Source organism: Myiozetetes cayanensis, unplaced genomic scaffold (genome assembly GCF_022539395.1).
Source record: "Myiozetetes cayanensis isolate MyiCay16 unplaced genomic scaffold, myiCay2020 scf10, whole genome shotgun sequence".
Lineage (NCBI taxonomy): Eukaryota > Metazoa > Chordata > Aves > Passeriformes > Tyrannidae > Myiozetetes > Myiozetetes cayanensis.
The window spans coordinates 8,159,438-8,181,885 of record NW_026086605.1 but is presented as its reverse complement, the minus strand read 5'-3'; the positions used below and the strand labels follow the sequence as shown (position 1 = coordinate 8,181,885).

At 48.3% G+C, this 22,448-nt stretch overlaps 1 protein-coding gene across 5 annotated transcripts in view; it reads right to left on the bottom strand.

The window, feature by feature from the left end:
* The window catches only part of AFAP1L2 (actin filament associated protein 1 like 2), a 70,607-nt gene extending 49,842 nt beyond the window's left edge, over positions 1 to 20,765 (bottom strand). For 2 of the 5 annotated variants that reach the window (XM_050340859.1, XM_050340861.1), the window contains exon 1: positions 20,622 to 20,765. In XM_050340859.1, coding sequence (XP_050196816.1) covers positions 20,622 to 20,637 — 16 coding nt within the window. In that variant the 5' untranslated portion in view covers positions 20,638 to 20,765. The remainder of the gene's footprint in view (positions 1 to 20,621) is intronic. The other 3 variants (XM_050340862.1, XM_050340863.1, XM_050340860.1) reach the window with 2 other exon arrangements.
* Positions 20,766 to 22,448: the final 1,683 nt, after the last annotated feature.

Genomic DNA, 22,448 nt, shown 5'->3' with positions numbered 1-22,448 from the left:
GAGATGCTCCATTGCCTTCATCATCTTTATAGCCCTTTCCTGACCCAGCTCCAATGTGATCACTTCTTTCTTGTACCAAGGAGACCAGCACTGGAGCCACCATTCCTCGTGTCTCTCACCAGGGATGAACAAAGGGGTAAAAACACATCCCTCACAATGCTGGCAGCCCTCTGCCTAATGCCTCTCCAGAGGCTGCTGGCCTGTTGGCAGAAGGGCACACTGCTGGCTCACATTCAAACTTGGAGTCCACCAGGTCCACCAAGTGTATTTTTGCAAACGTGCTTTCCATCTGCTTGTCCCCAGCACGTACAGGCACCTGGGGTTATCCCTCCCCAAGGGCAGGACTTTGCCCTTCTTTCTTCAACTTCAGGGGATCCCTGTTGGCTCATTCTTTCAGGCTAGCAAGGTCCTTCCTAACAGCAGCACAACCACCTGGTGTATCCACCACTCCTCCCAGTTTGGCGTTATCTACAGAACTGTAAGGATGTACTCTGCCCCTTCAGCCAGGCCACTAATGAAGGGCTTGAACAGTATCAACCCCTGGGGCACTTCACTAGTGACTGCCCTCCAGCTGGATTTTGTGCCTCCAGTCACAATCCATTGAGCATGGCAGTTCAACCAGTTTTTTGCCTCACCTCACCATCCACTTCTCGAGCTTCATCAGGTTGCCTGGGAGGATGTTATGGGAGAGTGTTGAAATAAAAGTCAATAAACACCCACTGCTCTCCTCTCATCTACCAAGCTGGTTACCAGAGCTTTACACACGTCAAGACTGTAAGATGAGAGGGTGTAATAAATAAAGCCAACATTTTCCCAAGCTGTCTACTCATCAAAACCCAAACATAAGTAGTTAGGTGTGTTTGGGGTTATTTAGAGCAAGCAACATTGTGTATCTGTGGGTTGTTTGTATTTTTGTTTTAGGATGAAAATATGGAGATAAGAAGACCCATACATCATCAGACAGACAGAACATGGTTCCCCCACCTCTATTTCTAAATGATACCTTAAACCAAACAACAGATGCAGCAAATAGATACTGTGTGGGCTCAATTTAATCAGCATTCACCTGCATTCAGTTTACAGCAGAAACACTGGCACTGTGTCAAGTTACATCACCCCATTTTGGCAGCATCTGAATGCCTCCCACTAACGCATCACACCTTCTCTCTTGCTCTTTCTTTTCATGGGGTTAGAAGAACATCTTGTTCAGAACTTTTGTACAGTGTATACAAAAATCATACAAATAGGTTGATGCTTCTTTGTTAAAAGTCTTGGGCTTTTGGCCTCTTGCCTGAGCTTCATCCCAAGAGGACAATTCACTCCACATCAAAGAAACCCCGATTTGAGCTTCACCAATGGACAGGGCTGCTCCAAGTAGCCTGACCTATTACAACCAGAGGAAGGAAGTCAACCTGAAGAACTCTTACTATACTGACAGCACGCACAATATTTATCCCACTGTAAAAGGCACACACCAGCAGCTCCTGGCCACAAATAAGAGCAGTCTTGGGCAGACAGGATGTGTATGCAGGACTCTCACAAAATGGCTAAAGGCAGCTCACACAGCCTTCAACCATTCCACTCAGGCAAGGGCCCTCTCCACACACCCTGAAGGCAGCAGTTCAGGTTGAGTACAAACCACAATCTTTTTCTTCTTCAGCCCCAAAATTTAGCCAGCTCTTTACTTATCTACAAGCTCACTTGTCCACAGCCCACCCCCTTGGGCCATAACATCCCAATCTGGGCACACATTTGAGCTGGACAAGACTATCCCCATGTCTGAGTACCACCACTGCATCCTAAGGCAGCAAACATCCATTTTGCATACAGAGACAGGCTTTAAGGCTGGAGCAAACAGTTCAATTTACAGTTAACAAAATATTTGCTTTACAGCAGTCAAACAAAATACTTCATAGAAACTTTTCTCCATGTTGTGGGTGGCGAAGAGAGCTGAAAAAAAGCAAATCAGAATAGTTTGCTCAGGTGGACACTTAAAGAAATTGCATTTGCTAGCACAAAGTCATTTTGACAGAGATCTTCTGTCTGCCTTTCCTGGTTTAACTCAGTCTGCTAGATCTAGAGTCTTATTTCCTTGAAGTCAATGGGAGACTTTCAGTAATATAATGAGTAATATCAGTGAGAATTTGGTCCTCAGATTGAAGTAACACAAATTACGTATACAATCAGTCAAAAAGTCTAATTTAAGAACCATTTTTTTAGGTTAAATATTGTATTCAAACATAGACATTATCAGAAGGGCCTTGGAGGGCTTGGACAGCTCCAGCCAACAGGCAGAGCCTAGGAGGTTCTATGGAAACAAGGACAGTAAATTCCCCAAAATGAGTTTATTTGTTGGCAAAGACAGCACAATTCTTTGAAAAAGACATTCAACAGCTTTCCAGCATTAAGACATTTTCACCCTTAAGTCCAAAAAGGGCTTAGAGCTACTTATGCCCAGTTACTGTACATTTCCACAACAGTGTGGAGCCTTGGCAGGCTTCTCAACCAGCTGTGAGCCTCAAATCCACCAGAATGTCAGGAAAAAAAATATTTTTTCCTCCCAAATTTCTGAGCAGCTGTTTCTCAGGAAAGACAATGGCCAGCTTTCAATGGATCTGCATAGCTGCTGGGCAGGAATTAAACACAGTCACTTTAACATTGCTCACAAATCCAAGGGTGTCTTCACCTCTGTAGCATAATTTTAAGAGTGATTATTCCATATCATTGCAAATATTTCTTAAAATGAACGGGCTTTCTAGACATGCAAAAGAAATGCCTAAGGATCTGAAAATAAGCCTGTTTGCTCTCTTCATGTCAGAGCCCCCTCCATATCCTTTCAACAAGTTCACTTTGGAGAAACATCAGGGTTATTTCAGGCACTCATAAACCTTTCAAACAAGGAACCCACAGAGCTAATTAAATTCCTGTGCTTCTCTTTCCTCTTTGGCTACAGAGCTTCAGCCCTTCCTTGCACCTGCAATGGAATCCATCCTGAGCTTATGATGAGCCACATCAACTCTCATGCAAAGGAAGATACACACAGCAACAAAAGGGTTTTGTAGAGGGTTTTTTTCTGTGTTAGGTTGGCCAGGTGAATCAGCTCAGAAGGTGGTTTGAATGTCAGAGCAGACACAGAACAACCAGAGGTGCCTGGTTAGGCATAGAGCTAAGGGCAGGGACAGCAGCTCCCCGTTCCAGTGGCTGTGAGGTGTTTAGCAACCAAGGTCCTCTCCTGTGATGACCCCCTTAGAAGCCTCACTTACTTCACCCACTCCCTTCAGGCTCCCACTGGACTGGAAACTGTCAAAGGTCAGACCATCCCATCCCTTTTTATTTCATTACTCTCCCCACCTCTGACATCTCTTGATTCAAAGCCACCCACATGCTCAGTTCATGTGACAGCTCCATCCACTAACATTTAACAGCTGACATTTTCCCCTAATCTGTTGATTCAGAGGCATGTTTTTATACATAGTAACACTCCAGAATATTGAGCCAATTTCATGTGGGGAAAAGTCTCTCATGAAGCCCATTGATTCCCACCAGAAGATCCTTCCTAGTTAATATGTGCCTGATACTCATCACTCAAATGCACCTTCAGTAAGTCACAGTCCACTGACTCAATGTCCAAGGTACCCAGACCATGAACTTCTTACTAAACTATTACATGCTGTGCCTTCCCCATTATTCTCACTTACAAACCAGAAAGAAAACCATCAAAACCCAACCAATCAACCATAAAAATCCCACAAAGCCATCACATTCTAGAACCTCCCCCCAAAACCTCATCCTGGCTCTCATATCAACAGCAAGGATGTTTGGCTGGATTCTCAGGGTCAGCAAAGTGCCCAACAGCCTATGCCTAAAGAAGGATTGACCCTGCTGAACCCAAGCAGCTCTTCCAGGTGGGAGGCTCTGTGGCACAGAGCAATCCTGTGCTGCCAATTCCCCCACGCTGGCCACATCACAGACACGTGCACTGCTGCCACTCCTCCCCAGGACAGCCCTCAGCCAAGGAGTGCACACTGGTGTTCCCTGTACAACTGCCAGGCTAATGATGGCTTATTTTCAGGGACAAGCTCCAAGACTGCTGCTGCTGCCAAGCCCTGTCCCAGCAGAACACCAAGCACAGGACCCTCCCAGGTGCCTCGGCTGCGTGTCCTCCTCCAGGACAATTCATGCAGCTCATGCAGGGGCTTTTATTCTGCTCTGCATCCCCTCCCCACCACATGCTCGGTCTCATGGGATCACAGCCCCTTCCAGTCTAGAGGTGGGGGTCCCTACTGGGGCAGGGCCTTTCCAAGGCTCTAGGCCACTGTGGCCCCACCTGGAGGGACAGACAGGTAACCTGTAGTGCAAAAGGCTCAGACAGATGGAAAGAAAGGGATAAATTCCACCCCAAACAACCAGTATGAGGTAGATGGGCATCCCAGGCTCTTACTGTTTGCCATCTTCTACAGATCTTCTAGATTCAAACCCCAAATGAGATTCAGGTTAGTGGAAACCTTATTTGCTTCTGCTGGGTTTGGATCAGGCCCCTCCTAGGTAAAAAACCTCAGCAGTTAATGGACATGCAGCATACATGGAGCTTCCACTCCTATTAGCAGGTCTCTCTGAGACAAAACAATTTTCCATCCATGCATTAAGCCAGTCCAATACTGACATCAGCTCATTTCCATTGATCCTCATTACATAATAGTGACTTAATTCTCCATAGAATTGAATTTTCCATATGTTTGGATCTTTTGCTGTTGCTACATTACTTCCTTGTTCCCTGCTGAATTTATAGTTTATTATCTCTTTGTCTTACACTTAAAATTGTGGCCTTGGCTGCAAGACAGAAATTTCTACAGATTGTTATGGTTTTCTGATACATTTATGACATTAATTTCCTTCCATCTGAGAGGCCTCCATGACAGTACAGCACTATGGACACCGCTGTAGATTTCAGGATTGCCACCAGTTCTGGAGTGAAGTTACATTTTGTTACAACATACATTAAGAGTAGCTAACATGGCACCCAAGTTTTTAGGTTCATTTGCTGTTATTTATAATTAATAAACATCAATTTTATGAGATCTGGAAGTTGTCCAAAAACCCCAAATGACTGCAAAGGCTAAAGTTTTATGGCTGTAGATGAGAATTCTCACTGCATGCGTCCCACCCAATACACAGAACTCTCTGTCAAGAAGTAAAACTATCATGGTCTCTCAGCAGCTTCACTCAGATAACACTAACACCTGTAGGCTGTTTCCTGGAGAACTGGAGCTCACGTTTCCAATCTCTTTGAGAGCACACACATTTACAATGCTACTCACAAGAAAATATTTTTCACATGATGGCACTGGGTAAAGCCATTAACTTTCACACTACTCTTTCATAGTAAAGGCAGTTCCATGCACTCAAGATGGGAGTAAACTGGAGCATGGGAACATCAAAAACACCACCAGAAAGTAGGAGTACACCTGCACTGCCATGCTACAGACTGCTGGAGTTTTATTTGGGTTAGCCAAAACTGCAGAACATCTCCAATGACACAATGAGACACAACCCACTTTGCATCCCTGCAATATCCCTTCACTTCCTTTCCAGATTCATTGAACTTATTTTCCATTTTCTTGCTAACTCTAATACAAGAAACCTTACAAAGCTCTACCAGAGCTATTCACGTACTTGAAGTTCACAGAAGTACTTCAGCACTTCTGTAGATTAAGGTTTGAGAGATCAATCACAATGTTGATCCAATCTGAGAATACTAGTTCAGAGAGCAGGCTAAATTCACCTAACACTTTTCTTCACATCCTCTTTTCCCATCTTATTTGTATTCACACCCACCTCCCAAATTTCAGGAGTTCAGGCGTAGGCAGGGGTACAAGTCCTGGCAAAGGAAGGCTCAGATTTCTTGTCAAATCAGTACTTTGTTCAACAAGAATATGAAAGTTGCCCTGGTTAGAAACTCAAGAAAGTTACTGGAAAGGCTACAGCATCTACAGCTGCAAGAGCAACACCCACCCCCTGGCAGTAAGGAGTCGAGACAAAGCAGGAGGGCTCAGCTTGAGCAGCTGAAATGGTGTGGGGGGTCCAAGAGCAGCCCTCCAACATCTAGGAGGACACTAAGGAGAAGACCCAGCTCTGTGGACATAATTAGAAACAGGTAGGTGCCAACTGGACATATGGGGAAAAAAATTCTCCATGAATTCTCCTCTGAGGTTTTCAAGACCTGACAGGACAAATTCCCAAGTAAGATGGTCTGAATTTAGTGCTGGCCCTGCTCTGAGCCAGGGCCAGGGTGGGCTGGGGTGGAGACTTTTCCAAGTCCCTTTGTAGTCCAATAGTAAAGCCTCATTAAAAACACATTCAAAAGTATCTTATTGAAGAGATTGAGATTTAGGGGAAAGACAATCTAATAGAAGGATCCTTGGGCTGAAGAAGTCTTTGCTGTGGCAGGAGAGAAACTGTCCACAATAAGACTATTAATAAAAATAAAATTAAAGCAATCATCTGCTCCTCAAGCCTTCATAGAAAGAAACTCCTTCTGCCTCTGCAGGTCTTTGAAAATGATGTTAGTTCCTGGAAATGCATCATCAAAACAAATCATCATAATGGTATGTACAAAGGGAAGTTGGAAGAGGAAGAGAAGCATTTGATGATATCTGGGAGCTCTCAGCCCTCCCTGCCGTAGGATGGACAGCAGGTGCCATCTCCCTCCCACACACCCCAGGATGGGAGAACCTGTGACCCTGTTCCTTTCTCCCTGAGGAAGGGAAGCAATCCATCAGCCCTGCTCCATCCCTCACCTGCACAGCCTGCCAGAGGCCAGCAGGGCTGCCCTGGCTGTGTCCTCAGCAGCTGCACTGAGCAGAGAGCCCTCCCAGCCACCACAGGGGTGGTCCCTGCCACCGGCCTGCAGGCCAGCTCAGCACCCCACAAGCACCTTGCTGCCCTCCAGCCACACTCTTGCCACTTTTGGCTTGCACACCTTGAACTTCTGCCCCATCTCCAAGCACAGCCTCTGCACTCACACGCGCACAAGCCTGACAAATCACACAGTGGTGTTACAGGGGCACAGCTGAGTGCAGGTGGGCCATGACACTGAGAGCCAGGGTGGTTTTGGTTTGGGGACAGCATGCAAGGTGGGCAGCTGCATCGTCAGCACATCCCCTGGTACAGACAGGCTGTCTCCAGTTCTCAAATCACAGCACTGGCTGTTCTTTGGCATCAATCAAAATGGCTTTTTCCTTGCCATGCCAAGAAAGTAAATTATCTGACTCTTCCATTAAATATATCCAACACTAAAACATGCCCTTATACACCATGCCCTTAAGAGTAAAAAGAACTCCCAATACACAAGACCTTGAAATAACTGAGGCAAGTCACTTGACTGGGAATATTTTGCATTTAAATAGGGAGAACACCAGAATATGCACACTTTCCAGACAATAGGATGAACTAGAAGGCCTAAAGGATCTTTCCCTCTCATTTTGTCACATCTATACCTGCAAAGCGTGGGCTACCTAATCAGACTACTATTTTGTAACAAATTCTGTGACTAGGGCTATGACACAGACCAGGAAAGCTCCTGGACTGGAAGTCCCTGCTTGCTAGGCATCACTGAAGGACCTGCACATCCTCAGCATCCTGAGTGGGCCCACTCACCAGTGCTTTGCTACCCAACAGACCAGTTCCTCTCCCCAGCACACTGTTCCTGCTCCCATTGCTGCCCAGACTATCAGCAAGCCAAACCAGCAGAAGAATAAGCTGGTGAAAAGCCAGTAGCTGTCCACTGGTGAGAAGAAGAACTAATGCCAGAGATGGTGCAGGCAAGGAGCTGAGATTGTGAGGCTGAGGGCTGGGCCATCCTCCTCAGCAGAAATAAACTGTTAATAGCAGGACACTTCACAAGGCAACTGTGTCAAAGAAGTCCCCATCTCCTGCATGCAGTCACCAAAAAGAACTAGGAAACATTCTGAGGCCCTCTTCAGGTAGACACCCATTCGTTTGTAGCTACAGAGCACAGACGGTAGCACAGAACAAAACGCAGGTCAGTGGCTGGATGTAGAATAAAGCTGCAGCAATAATGAACACCAGTGACACTTTCCTTTCACGCTGCGAACTTGCCAGCATCTCTCTGTGCCGAGCCAGATGTGTTTCACCACATCCCCAGGGTGCTGGCCACGCCAGCACGGCTCGGGCCACGCGTGTGAGCTTGCGGCAGGCGCAGAGACCCAGCTGTGTTTGTTGGGTCAGCTGCAGTGCCACGAAACGCAGCTGCACTGATCAGGGCCGGTCACCTGGCTCCAGATAAAAGCAGCTCAGTAGCGAGATGCTGGCCCATCCCTGCTCCGTGCAACCGGAGCCAACCCAGTGACCAAGCGGGGTCTGGCCACGTCTGCCTTCTCACCCAGAGGGCTGTGAAAGGTGACAAAGGGGATGATGCACTGAGGCAGGGTGAAGAGGGGCACCATAGATAGACTGTGGAACCTGACTTGCGGCCAGGAGATCCCAGTTTTCATCCTGGCCTGGTTTGAGCTGTGCTGCAGAAATTCTTTCCCCTTCCTGCTTTGTCCACGTTGCTCATTATTCGTATCTTGATAGGAATGATCTTCCCCCACCCCCAGTCCTTTCTGACTTCAGGAAAACTCCTGGCAACCAACATCAGAAGTGGTTTTTTCTCTTTTCAGAGAAGCCTCCACACTTCATTTCAGATGGCTTTTTTATGGTTTTCATTTTCACATAATATACACTATGACTGACGTGTCAAAGCCATCATAGCCTAAATCTTCACATTTTATTTCTAAACTCACTATAAAGAATTGTTTCCTGCTACTGACTGAGTCATCTCCTCTAGATCAAAGCTTCTTCTGCTCTAACTGAAACAAAACAGTTTGGTATTTGACTCTTTCATCTAGAAGCCAGTTCTGTCTGTACTAAGCAGCAACTCCCTTTACATATTCAAAATGGAACATTCTCCTTCCTTCTGTCAGTATGATGGCAGAGCAGCCCTGCACACTTGGGAATAACTCACAAAAAGCAAGTGTATGAATGAGGGAAGGCAATTGTGCAATCAAAGGTTGAAAGAAAATTTGAAATTCCAACCCAGAATCTGGGATGAGTAAACATTCTTAGGAGCACCATTTCATCAGCAGCTGGAGAGGCTTCAGCCCAAAGGGTCAGAGAAGGTGAAGATGTCAGGATAGATGGGGTCTGTTCTCCACTGCCAGCTCCACAGACCTCAGCACCAGGGACCTCAGATCTTGCTGGGGTGTTCACAGATGATTTGGCTGCCTGTCTCCAGTGCAGTAGAGCCTGCTCATCTTTCACAGTCCAAATAACTGTGTCTGGAGCAGGGGTCAGCTGTGTCAGCGCTATTAGCACCCGGAACTGTGAGCGTGGCTGCTTGGCTAAGAAATTCCTCCTCTATCACAAATCAGCTTTCCTTATACTAAAGTCAAAGGCATCTTTATCGAGTGCACCAGAAATACGGTTAAGTAATTTCTTAAGTAATGTATCAATAGAAATGGGTAAAACTTGCAGTAAACCTAATGTAAATCTTAGATCCAATCTGATCCTTGTGGTCAGCCCATTGACTATGCTGGAATGACACTGGGAATGAATTTGGCCCTTCCTATCTTGTCTAAATGTGGGCCAAAAGACATTCATGTTCACAGGAAAAACAAGAACACATGCTGGAAACAGAGCATTTCTAACAAAAACCTCAATCAGGCACAGAAACAAAGGCAAACTGCAAAGATTTCATAGCTAATCAGGAGTGTCTGTGTGAAGTTGTCTGACCAGAGTCACATGTTAGAAGAATACCTTAAAGGAAACATTGGAGCATCATCCAGACCTACTCATTTCTTAACGGAGACACCGAGCAGCCAAATGATGCAAGAACGTGGAATCTGGAAGTTGTGCACAACAGACCACGGCCTTTATCCTGGTTTTGGGGCAACACTAACTCCAAAGAGACAGTCAACAGCCTTACATTAACTGTGAGGATAGTCTGTTTTATCACCTGCACAGCACTACTAGGACACCCAACATACAATCTTCAAACCCTCTCACACAAGTAACATTCTCGGTGCTCAGCACCCAGCTGTCAGTCCCTATGGCTTTGGCATTCCTGTGGGAGCTGTAACTGAGCACCACAAGAATAAAAGGCTGACCATAGCTGAAATGGTAGCAGCAGCAAACGAAAAAACCACCCAGCACATAAGCTTAGGGGATGTCATTATTTAAGCCAAAGAATTGAAGGAAGGCTGACGTAGCCAGTCCAAAGAAATGGAGGTGAATTTCCGTGCCGTTTACTACAAAATTTCAGCCAGAGTCAATCTTTGCCTCTGAGTGCTGCCCCTGCGACTCAGGCCATGCTCTGGCTTGGCTGGACTCGCCAGTGGTGCCAGTGTCCAACTGCTGGACAAACCTGCCCTCTCCCTTCCTACAGCACCCCAGCTTTGACAACTCAGCATCGTCCAAAGCTCGCTGCACTTATTTCTAAGTAGTACAATAAACCAAAAGAGCAATGACAGTTTTAAGAGCTCCAGTGAACTATCAGAATTAAAAATAAATCATGCTGTTTCGGGGAATGCTGAGCCTCCTGGGTCTAGAAAGCATTTGTTTCTCTTCTCAGCCAGACATGGGAATTCAGCCTTTAGGATAAAGTATGGGAATTCTGACTGCCATTTCACTTCCCCCCACCTCTGCCAACTCCCACTTCAATTTCCAGAAATAGGTCTCTTCTACACTCAGAGAGCATCTGTTTGAACAACCCAACATGAAAACTACATTCACTGAAGTTAACCAGTGCAGAATGCTAACAGACATGGGCTTAAAGCAACTGCATCCTTACCCAGGTTTGTTCTGTTTCATATATTGCCAGTATATGCTGGCTCAGTATAAACCAGTGTAACCCACAGAAATAGATTTGATCAGTATTTTGAGACATATAGGTGATTAAAGCAAGAGCCTGCTGAGCTGAAGATGTGACAAGCTACCACGATCCAAGTGCTCAGATGACAGACCACATTAACAGAGTCTCAGGAGCTGTGGATCACGATCAGAGAGAGAATTACAACATAATATCCCAGAAATCAAGAGTATATGTTAGCGAAATTAATATACTTCAAGACTGATTTACTGGTGAGTTTTTCTAGAACCAGGCCTTGGAGTTCACATGGACTCAAACGTAAGCCAAACCACACTTGGAGCATTGATAATTTTCTGACACACTTTAATCGGTTACAGGGTCTGTACAGTACTGCATTAGGGCAGCCAGCACCAAATAAGTCAGTAATGCCTTTCAGCACTACTTGGAAGTCAACCTAATTTCCAGGAAGTATCATCTCACAAGGGAAACAATTTCAAAGCTCTAGCTGCAGCAAATTAAACTGAAGTGGCATCTGGGCAACTACATAATATCATCAGCTAGTACTGCTCATTAGAGAAAGGTGAGAGACACCATGCATGGATGCCTGTGTGTGTTTCCTGTAACATGACTAGAGGAGAGAAGATGGAATAAAGTTGAAGCAGTAATGGAAACCTGTGTTTATATAAAATAATACCATGCTTAACTCGAGTAAATAATTTACTAGTGTCGCTTTGCTCAATTATATGGTAGCTAACTTCTATTTTCTGTCAGTAAGAAGAAAGGAGACCTTTTGGTTGTTTTGAGGTGAGTGCATCTCCACTGTATACCTCAGAGAATACTTCTGTTGCTCCTTAACCCATTCAGCCTTGGCCTTGCAACAAGACAGGTCCTTGCTAGCAGAAAATTGATTATCTTATTAACTCCTTAGTGTTACAATTACTTAAGGTATAGACACGATTAGGTAATACTCAATTAGAAATGTCCTCATGTCTTCCTAGAGCCAAAGGAGGTATTGCCAGAGGAACTGGTGGGTGAAGGAGGCTGCTCTGCAGAGATGACCTGTTCCAGAGCCCACTGGAACCATGACCACACACAGGCTGAGCATGACCAACAACCACATCCAGCTCTGACACTGCTGCTCAGGGAAGCAAGGCACAAGCAAGTGTGGAGTACAAATACTGGGGTGGGAGAAAACCAAAACCATCCAAAACTGTCACACACACATTTCACTGGTGACTGCACTGCTCTGGGGCACTTTCAAGTGACCATCTGTCAGTGAGACAGGCGAGGCTGCTGAACTCCAAATGCACCTGCAGGCCCAGCACTGCCTACACTTACAGCCCCAGGCACCAAGTGCAACGTGTCCCAGATGAGGCAAACAACCCTCATGGACTGAAAAAAAGCCACCATGCTGCCCAGCAGACTGCAGACCCCTGCAGCAGCTGATGGTGCAGCCAGGGCCACCCTGCTTGGTGTGGCCTCAGGCTTGGGCAGGAGGGCACCTGGACCACAGAGCAGCCACGGCTTGCCTGCCTTTGCCTGGCACCTCCGCTTGGATCTACCTCATGCAGTGTCACATAGAGTCTGTCTTTTAGAAAAAGAGCTGCCTTCAACCACATGCATGAGTACTGAATTACCAACAGGGACCAAACACCTGTCTGAGGTGGGATGATATGAATGCACATCCCACCCCTCAGCCCAGATAATCACAGTAAGGTAAAGATCTAACTCAGCTGCTTTGCAGATTAAGCTCAATTAGTCTGAGCAGTTCTCTTCTTCTTTATTGTACTTCAGCAGCTACCAAGATCAGTCAATTCTATAGCAGATGAGGAACGGTACATTACAATCCCAGCTCTCTGCCAGATTCTCCAGGGCAATGGAGAAATCTGAAAAGTAGAACAATAAAACCAGCAGAGGTTCCCACCATTCGAGACAACGTGGCACATTTTTAGAGACTACAGTAGAACACAAAGGATCCTTGAAGACACTGGATTTATACAAAGGAGACAGGACACGCTCCCCAGCCAAGCAGCTGGGATGAAGCTGCTGATGGGATGGATGGAGCAGACGGCCTCCAGCTGTCACAAGCTGCTGCAGAAGTCTGGGCTTGCCACATCTCCACTTTTAAAGGCAGCCCCAACTTCCAATCTCCTCATATTTTGCTGCCAGAAGTGGGGACCACCTAACTGCTGAGACCATGTATCTGTTACCAGCAGGCACCAGAAAGCTTCTCTGCATTCTACTGATTCCAGCTCGTTCACAGCCGGACCACCAGAAGTCAGAGCTGTTTGGCACTGGGGCTGTCTGGACACATACATGGGCTTATTCCAGAGATGACAAATTGACACTGCTACTGGAGGCTGTGGGACTGCAGCTGGCTTGGTTGCATTCCTCAGCAGAAGAAAGCTCCACATTTCACACACACTGTTGAGGAGACTTCCAGCTAAAGCCACTGGTGACATCGTGTAACCTTGTGCAACTCAGGTTCTCTGTGAGCCAGCTCTTTCTTCCCAAGCCTTAATAGTTGTCATACTTTGCACTGACAATAGCAATGATGAGATCTGCAGAGTGACTTTGGATCACAGATTTCTTTGCAGATATCTTATCTCGTCTCACAGTAGCCTGCATACACACTTCCCCTTGCCACCTGCCTGAGCTGCCTGCCTGACAACACACACAGACTCCCCTCCTTGCAGCAGACCAAGACATGCTTCCCATCTAACTCAGTCCAAGAGGGAAGGGCTCAAGCCACAACTTGAGCATGAGCTACAAGAATCTCCTGGCTCAGACCCACCTCTTTCAAAGCACTGCTGCCAAAGCGTTATGCAAACTTCTTCAAAAAGCATCCCAACTGCTTAGTTGCCCACCTCTACACCCCAAACTCAGTGCCAGCTCTGGAAAGCCTCATGAATTATTTGCAGGATTGGGAATCTAAAGATACTTTTAAAAGATTCAGTCTCCTAAGACACAAAAGCAAGTGAAAAAACACGTGCATCACACCAGTGATGGGGGTGGCCACTGCTCCTGGTTATCTCTGGAGGAAAGCCCTACACTCAGAAATAAGAAGCCCACAGGCTACACTGCCAGCTAAGACTTGTGGATCCCTATTTCCCAGGCTTTTTCTAAGACCTGTGCTATACTTTTATCCTAAGAAAATCCAAAGGGGAAAAAAATCTTTATACAACACAGAACACAGTCCACCCAACGAGGGGAAATACTGGCTTTTATTAAATTGCAATTGGCCAAGTTATGTTATGTGGGAATTTCAGTCTGATCCCATAATTCTGAGATATTTACTTCCAGACAGAGCTGTTTATAACCAAAGACAATGTTACATGCACCAAACCATCCTCAGACTTGCTTTCTATGGAATTTTGCCCAGAAAGAAAGCAATAGGTCAGTCGGGGAGGGGAATGTACTTTAGTAAGTCTCAGCCCTTGTCTTTAGAACTTCAGACCAACCCAGCACATCTCCCAAGCCTCCCTTCCACAGCATCCTGCTAACAGTGTGGGTCCTGCACTGACCTGCACCGCTGCAACCCCCAGCCCATGGTAGCGATGGGGAGCCAATCCCTCCCTGCAGCAGGAACTACCCTACTCACCTCCTCCAGTGGCAGCTGCTCTCCTGCCCAGTCTGGCCCACAAAGCCAAACCACTCCCAGTGGTGCCAGCCCTGGTTGTTCTCTCTCTCTCTGGGCTGTGGCTGGAGCAAGAAGCCAGATTTGGACCAAGGACTCAGCCCTGCAGAAGGGGCGCGTGCAGGCACAGAGCCAGCACTGCTTTGCTGCAGCTTCTCAAAGGGCTTGGCTCCTCTGGCCACCCTTAGCAACTTGTGTTTGTTTTGGAGGCTTTTCCCTCCTAAAGCTCTGCTACCCGGGTTTAAGTGAATTTAGTGTTTTTGTTTTCTTAAAAAATAAGAACTTTGGGTACTGAGAGATCAGTGTCTTCCTACTGAACGCTTCTAAACAGATTTTTCTTTTGTGAACTTTTACAGACATTCCTCCAGTTCACACAAGGTTTTTAACCGTGCACTGTAGCACACAGCAAGAACTTCCCAAATTTAACGCCTCTTCTTCACATTGCAGCATAGCACTTGCAATGGAAATGCCTTCTTTCAGCTACTACCAGGGAACTTGCCTGTTCAGTAGCACTTCTTCTCTATCCAGACCCACAACAGAGCCATATCAGTGGCTCCAGCCCAGAAATGGGCTGTATTGGCACCTCCACTAGCAGCTCTTTGTGGCAAGGGCCTGTCAGACACATCTCTGACCCACTGAGCTGTGCTGACAGGTTGCAGTACAGACTGGACCAGTCTGTCTTGTCTGTTGACCTGAGAGAAAAACACAAATGACTCAACTTCCAAGATGAAGTAAACAATAATATGCAGGTCATCAAACTGGCTGTGTGACTGCAGGATCCCAATTTACTTGCTGGGTCTGGACCTGTGCTTCAGCCAGGCAGCTTCGGAGAGGAACACCTATGCCCTAGGTGCACATGCTCTGCATCATCTTTAATTATAGGTGCACCTCTTAGTTTTGGTTCCCCAAGATGTCCACTACAGCTCTGGGCTCTCCAGAGCTATTGCCTGAAGATGCACTTCCCTGCCTTAAATGAATCTTTCCTTTCCAGAGGGTACAACAAATGAGACTTCACAAAGACTTCTTAACAGAACAGCATTCCTAATTTCCCTGACCCAGGCAGGATGGTTGCAAGCATAGCATTGGCCATTGGTTAAGGAGCTTGGGATTCAAATCCTGGATTTGCCATAAAATCTTAAGGGATTCAGTCGAGTCACTAAATCCTTCATATGTGCTGTATGTTGAGATGGAAACATTGAGGAGTAAATATGCAGCTGAGCAGGCATCCAGAATTCAGATCTGAAAGCCTTGTGGTGCTTTGCTGTGCAGACCTGCAGAGCCTGGGTGACATGAGCTTCCCAGTTGCCTGCTTGCCCCCAGTCCATCGTTGCTGCTGGGAGCTGAAAGAGCCAGCCATGAGTCTAAATAAAGCAGTACAAGCATTTTTGCATAGGCACTCCCTGTGTTCCTGGGCTGTGGGTGTTCAATGACAGCGATCAGTGACAACCCACGAACAATAAACTCATTCACAGGGTACCTCCAGTCCCAGCCTGGCACACGGAGCCCACAGCAGGGAGTGGTGAAGGTGTGTGGAGGAAGAGGAGCAAGACTTACTTATATGCTAGAAGATACCACAAGTGTAAAGGCTCATGCCTTGCCAGGAACACTCTAAAAGCAGATGCCCAAAGGCTCAGAGCTTCTGAGCTAGCTTTTATCCTTTTTTTTAATTTTTTTTAAATATTTTTTGGGAAGAAAGCTTCTCTCCTAGCTTCAGAAGCAGGGCTCTTGGTAATTTTTGGTAGTTACACAGATGGAGCACAGACCCCAGAGCAGCAGGGATACAGGGAGGGGTATTGTCCCACTGCTCTTCACTGCATGGATCCCTGCCCCTTACTCCCAAGAGATGAAGCAAGACCCATTTTGGGGATAGCAAAAGGAGCACCCCAGACCTGGCAGTTACACACACACACCCCACAAGGGCCACCACTGCTCATCAAATGGGGCTGAAGCCAGCATCCCTACCGCCTCATGTCCATCTGCAGTGAGCCTGTCCCGGTGTGGAGAGCCCCAGAGAGCCTCATTTGTGCCCAATACAAATCAGAGCATCCTCGTGTGCCCTGTTTAAATAAGAAAGGCAGCTGTGCTAGAAGAGACAGAAATACTACACTGGCACAGGTGACAGTGTGTAGGATGGCTTGGAAGGGTGGACACAGCAGATGTATAATTGAGACAGGCTGTGGTTTCAGTCACATAAAAAAGTTTCATGTCCTCAATCCCTGCAGAGTAAACAACTCTGCACTCTTGCTGCCTATTCCCCAGCTGAGTGTGGGGAGTTGTTCCATTCTCCAAAACCAACCAGGGTCACTCTCACAGAAGTGAGAGTTACTGTATACTTTACGAGGTTATGCACGACATTAATTTTCATCTGCATTTAAAAGAAGGCTCAGCCTGGCAGCTGAAAGTTGTATTGGATTTGGCACAGAGAAGTACATTGCCCTGCTTTCTCCAGTTGCCACACCAAGACAATGAGCTAAACACAACAGCTGTGCAGACGATCAGCTGAGGAGAAACCACATATGTCTGTACAGAGCTAGATCATGTTCATATGAATCAACCCATTTCCGACTCTGATTAACAAGAGTTTATAAAGGGTCTCAGATTGCTACCAGGCCAGGGTTCATGTCTTTTATTCATGTCTGCTCTTTGTGGTTTAATCCCTGTATTTGCAAAAACTTGTTAAAAGGGACACGTGCCGGCGTCCCAAACAGACTCACCTCCCTTTCCCCTCCCAGTTAAAACATGTTAACTAGCAAGCAAACACTCCTTCTTTTGCCAAGTCACTATTTTAATCCTTATCAACACTAAACTGTTGGCTTCTGTGAAGAAGACAACCTCTCCTCCGTGGGCAAACAATGCTCCTCTCCATGGGGGAGCACTGCAAACACTACTGGAGACCCACCGATAAGAGATATGAAACTTGTATCTTTGCTCAACAGAGATAGTAAAACATGAATGCCAAACACCTTTCTTTGAAGAACTCAGCTGCAAGTTGCTCTGATTTCCATTACAGAGCTCTAACACATTAAAAATACAATAATAATCTTACAGACCTCTCAAGGCTCACATCACTTGACATTTTAGGCTATGAGCATAGGGCTGCATCACAGGGGATCACCCCTGACTGTGGTGACAAGAGGTCGGTCTGAGAGGACCTGAAGGGATGGCAGATGGATAAAGGTGCCACCAACACACCCCTCATCAGTAACAGCGCATTCAGCACATCTTCCCCTCCAGGAGTCTGGAGATGGACCAGCCAGCCACGTCTGACAAGCATGGCAAGGAGCAGGCAAGAAGTCACACGGCCCCTGTAACAAGGAGCACAAGATGGGACAGTGCCATATTCAGAGGCAAAGCACATGGGAAGGCAGTGGGAGAGCACTTGCAGGAAACAGGAGGAGCAAGAGATGAGCATCTCTGTCTTTGTCACTACACAGCTGTGGGTACAGTGACCACCCCCACTCACAGTTGCCCTCTGCAGGTCTCCCTCTTGTCCCCTTGGGCTGTTGGGTCTGGTGCTCCTTATGCCTCACATATACTTTCTAATCACAGAGAGAAGGTGGATCTTTAAATAGCATCTTCACCAACAGAAGGCACTCTTTAGAGTGACCTGACAGAAAAAACCCTAATGCACGTGAAGATCATCCTTCAGAGCTTAAACAGTCTAACACAGAGTCAAGACACAGTGTCTTCCTATGCAGCTGGCCTTGCAACCTCATTTGCAGTCACTGGGAAAGGAAGCCCATTCCCAGGAGAGTTTCACAATCCCTCCTTCTCTTCCCACCATGCAAGTCCAACAGCCCCAGCTATTCCTACTCCACTGGTACCACCCTGCCAGCCACCAGCCCCAGCCTCCCACCCCACCTGGCCCTGCATGCTCCACCCATCCAGATTCCTGAGGCTGCTTCACTTGCCATTGAAATAGGAGAGACACCCCCTTCACGTGCCCGGCTAGAGTCCAGATTAATGCACATCCCTGCCTATGTCTAAAGGAAAGAAATGCTGCAGTTTTGCTGATGCTTGCAAGCTTATTTTCCTAAGTAAGAGGAGAGATCTTGCAGTCAAATTCCTCTTCTGCAAACAACAGGCTGTTGTTCATTGCACAACAGCCCTGTTTGAGTCCGTGCATCTCTATCATTACAGGATTTCCCTGCGCAAGCACCCTGCCTGGCTCGTGGCAAGGATGAAGACTTCCTGTACCACGGCAGCAATGAGTTATCCCCACCAGAACAGGCACATATCCCCCGTGCTTATTAACAACTCACTCCTCTGCCTTCTCCACCTGCTTCTCAGGGCTCCCAACTCCCACATGGTCTCCTCCAGCCCAGCCCTTCCCCTGCACCTCGCAAGCCCCAGGTGAGTCCAGTCACATCTCCCACCCACTAACCAAGCTCCGGCCACCACCTGTGGCTGCCCCCCAGGGCTAGTGATGCCTTAGCGCCTCATTAACACCCTCCCCCCCAACTCTGCCGTGCTCCCAGACTCGTTACCACTCACACAAAAAGCACTGGCAAGGCTCCGCGATCAGTTGCGCTCGCTATTCATTACACATGTGCAGAACACATCCCTGCTGCTCTGAGGGAGCAGTGTGCGTATTTGGAAAGACAATATACAAAACATAGCTGAATCCTAATGAATCTGTTGCTTTACTACTGGAACTGAATGGAATCGTGCAGAACCTGCCAGCAGGAGGTGGGGAAGAAAAGACTACACAATATTTGACTTGTAATATAATCTTTAGCATTGCTTTAGCGGTACGTTACTATTATGCTTATCAGGCCTGTAAAGTATCAATTATAAGGAGGAAAAGGATCAAAATGCAACAGGCAGCACAGTGTTTAGTACCAAGTTCCACACTTAAATGTTCAAGCTCCACGAGGAAAACAGCAGTTACAAGGAGAGTCACATTTCCTCTCAAGAGGTAAAATTTACTGCAAACTTACTCTGTGCTACACAAGTGCTGGATCCGCCTCCTCCAGGTGAAGCTTTTATGCACCAGCAGGAGCAGAAATCACAGAGCACCCACACGCATCTGAGTGGCCCCTGCCTGGGCACCTCGCCCCACCTCCTCCCTCCTCCTCAGCTGGCAAGGAGCGCTCAGGTTTGAGAAGTGTCCAAGAGTGCCCACAGCAGCACAGACCCGAGATGCGCCAACCTCGGTGATTACGACCAAGCGGCATCGCAGAGGAAGCGCCAGAGCCATTGATTGTGGGGAAATAAATGGGCTGTGGGTGACAGCCAGCCTAGTCGAGACCTGCCAGGGAGAAAGCTGGGAGCTGCTCGCATACCCTCTCCCTAACCACCAAAACTATTTGCGTTTAGACAACAGGGCACTCAATGTCGTGCCTGTTCAGCCTGGCAGGGTGGGAAGTCCGCGTAGATGAGGGGTTTAGGGCGAAAGACGGAGCGGGCAATGTCAGACAATTGAGCGGCTGCAGAAAACGCAGCAAGACGCTGCTTTTAAGTGACAAAAAAAGGTCCCGATCCGTGAATCGGGTAAAACGCGAAGTTTCTCCACATCTCCCTCCCTCCGTGCCCGGTGCCCGGGACAGGTACGCAGGGACTTCACATCCCCGGGCGGGACCTGCCCGCGCTGCCCCGCACCTTCCCCGCCGCTCCCGACGCCCGGCCTCGCTCGCAGGGACCGCTGCCCCTCCATCCCCGAGCTGACCCCGGCCCCACTTGCGGGAACCCCGATTCCTGGCCCCACTCGCGGAGACTGTCTCCCCCAGGAGCCGGCTATCTATCTATAGCCGTCCCCACTATCAGTCCGCCTCCTCCTTCTCGGATCCGGACCCTCTCCCTCGTCGCCCGGTCCCACTCGCGGGACAACCCCTCCCCTGCCCCCGGAACTGCGCTCGGGCCCCACTCCCGGGGACCCCTTTTCCTCGCAGCTGATCCCGGTCCCACGCTCGGGAAACATCCCCTCGGGAGCTGCCCCCGCCCGCCACATCCCACCACTGCCGCGGTTTTCCACTCGAGGGAACAACAGTGTCAATGGCTCTGTCGCCCCCCAGGACCACCACACCTCTCCCCCTCCAGCGTGGCCCCCGCAGGTCCCCGATACCCCCCGGCGGGCCCCGCGGGACACGGGCACGCGTGACGCCCCCGTCCCCTCACCTTTGTATTTCTCCATGGGGGTGCAGCGGGGCCGTAGCCCAGCAGCTCCCGAGGGCTCCGGGACACGGCAACGCCTGCGCTCGGCTCCGCTCCCCTCCCGTATCCTCCCGTTCCAGCAGCGCCGGCTCCCCCGGCCGGCCCGGGCCGCCCCGCCCGCGCCGCCGCCCCGCCCCGGAGCCGCGGAGCTGGCCGGGATCGGCGCTCCGGGGTGGGAGCCGCTCTTGGGGCTGGGATGGAGAGCTGGCACTGGGAGGCGGACCCTCTCCGTCGGCCGGTCCCGGGATGCGGAGCCGAGCTGGGGCCGGCAATAGGAGAGGAGAGCCCCGGTGTGCCCGGCTGAGCCCGTGGGTGGCTTCTGGGGCTCCCCTCTGCTCCCCAGCGCTGTGCCCGGGGCGGGGGTGCCTTGCCTGCGCCCCATGTTCGGGATAGTGTGTGCTCCGGCTGCAGTGGGGCTTTGGGCACATTCAGAGAAAAGCCCTGGTTATCCCAGGATAGCCGTGTGTGGTCCCAGGTCGTGCCAAGACCCCAGGCAGGAGGCTGCCAGGGAGCCACCTCATCTTTGCGCTGGGTTGGCAGGCTGGAAAGCTGGATTTTCCTTCCACCTTCCCCGGGGCAGCTGTATCCCAAAGCCAGTGAATTTGCACTCTCCTTTCCAGCGACTTTATTGAGGATCCCTGGTGGGACCTTCCTCCTTGACAGAGCCGATCTCACAGGAAAATGTCCCTCTCATTGGGTTCCAGTGACATTTTTGCCGGACTTCCACCACAACAGCCAGAGCGAGCATGTCCAAAGTGCATAAATGGAGAAGTGGGCATCCAGGCTGACCTCAATACAGGGCACAGGTGACAATCTGTCTTCAGGACAATATTTCAAAGACGTTGCAGGGATTTAATGTTTATTTATATCAATGGTGAAAACATTGAAAGTTACGATAGGCAAGGTCTAGAAAGGTTATAGGGGAAATTTTGTCTTCAGAATTAAGCCGTCAATGTGGGGAAAAGGGAGCCTTTCCTGCCTATTACAGGGCCTTTATGGCAAGGTGCCTGACTGGGCTGGGCAGCTCCACCGTTCCTGTGGAAAAATATACAACCATTACCTAGAAAATAACCTGCTCTCCTTGGGAGCTGAAAAACAATGAAGCTCTGCATCATTCACCGGCTCTCTGTGTGAGCATCTTATTCTCCTTCCTCTGGAAGCCAGTGGTCACACCAGGGTCACACCAAGCTCACATTGCTGAGATTAATCCTCATCCTGCTGCTTTGACCCCTTTGGGCTATGGGCAGAACAGAGCTTGGGCCTGGCTCAGGTTGAAAGTGCAGGAAGGAATGTGGTGGTGTGGCCTGCCATGGAAACGAACCTCTTGCTGCAGAGAGCAGTGGAACAGATGAGTGGGTTCCCCAAAGCTCACTGCCCTTGCACATGGACTCTGCTATGCAAGCTGAGTTCTTGGCCATCAAACCACATCTAAAGAGCCTGGAGTACTCAAAAGTGTCAATTTCCACATATCCACTTGAGTCAGATGGTAGGGGGAGCATCATTTTTTCTGTGAGATTAGCAGGGTCATGGTGTCAGCAAGGAGAGTTAGAGAAAGCCAACAAAAGGCTCAAAAAAAAAAAATAAAATCTGTATTTCCTGATTTTTTGACCTGTCAGCCCACAGACCATTGACATCTGTGGTCCAAGGCAGCCTTGGGAAAGGTTACTGCTGTTTATGTAGAAAAAACCCCAAGCCTCCATCATATGGCTTTCTTTACATTTTCTGAAAATAGCCATAAGCAGTTTCTCTTGGCTCACATGGAAAGTGAGCAGCCAGGCTGGAAGAACGCTG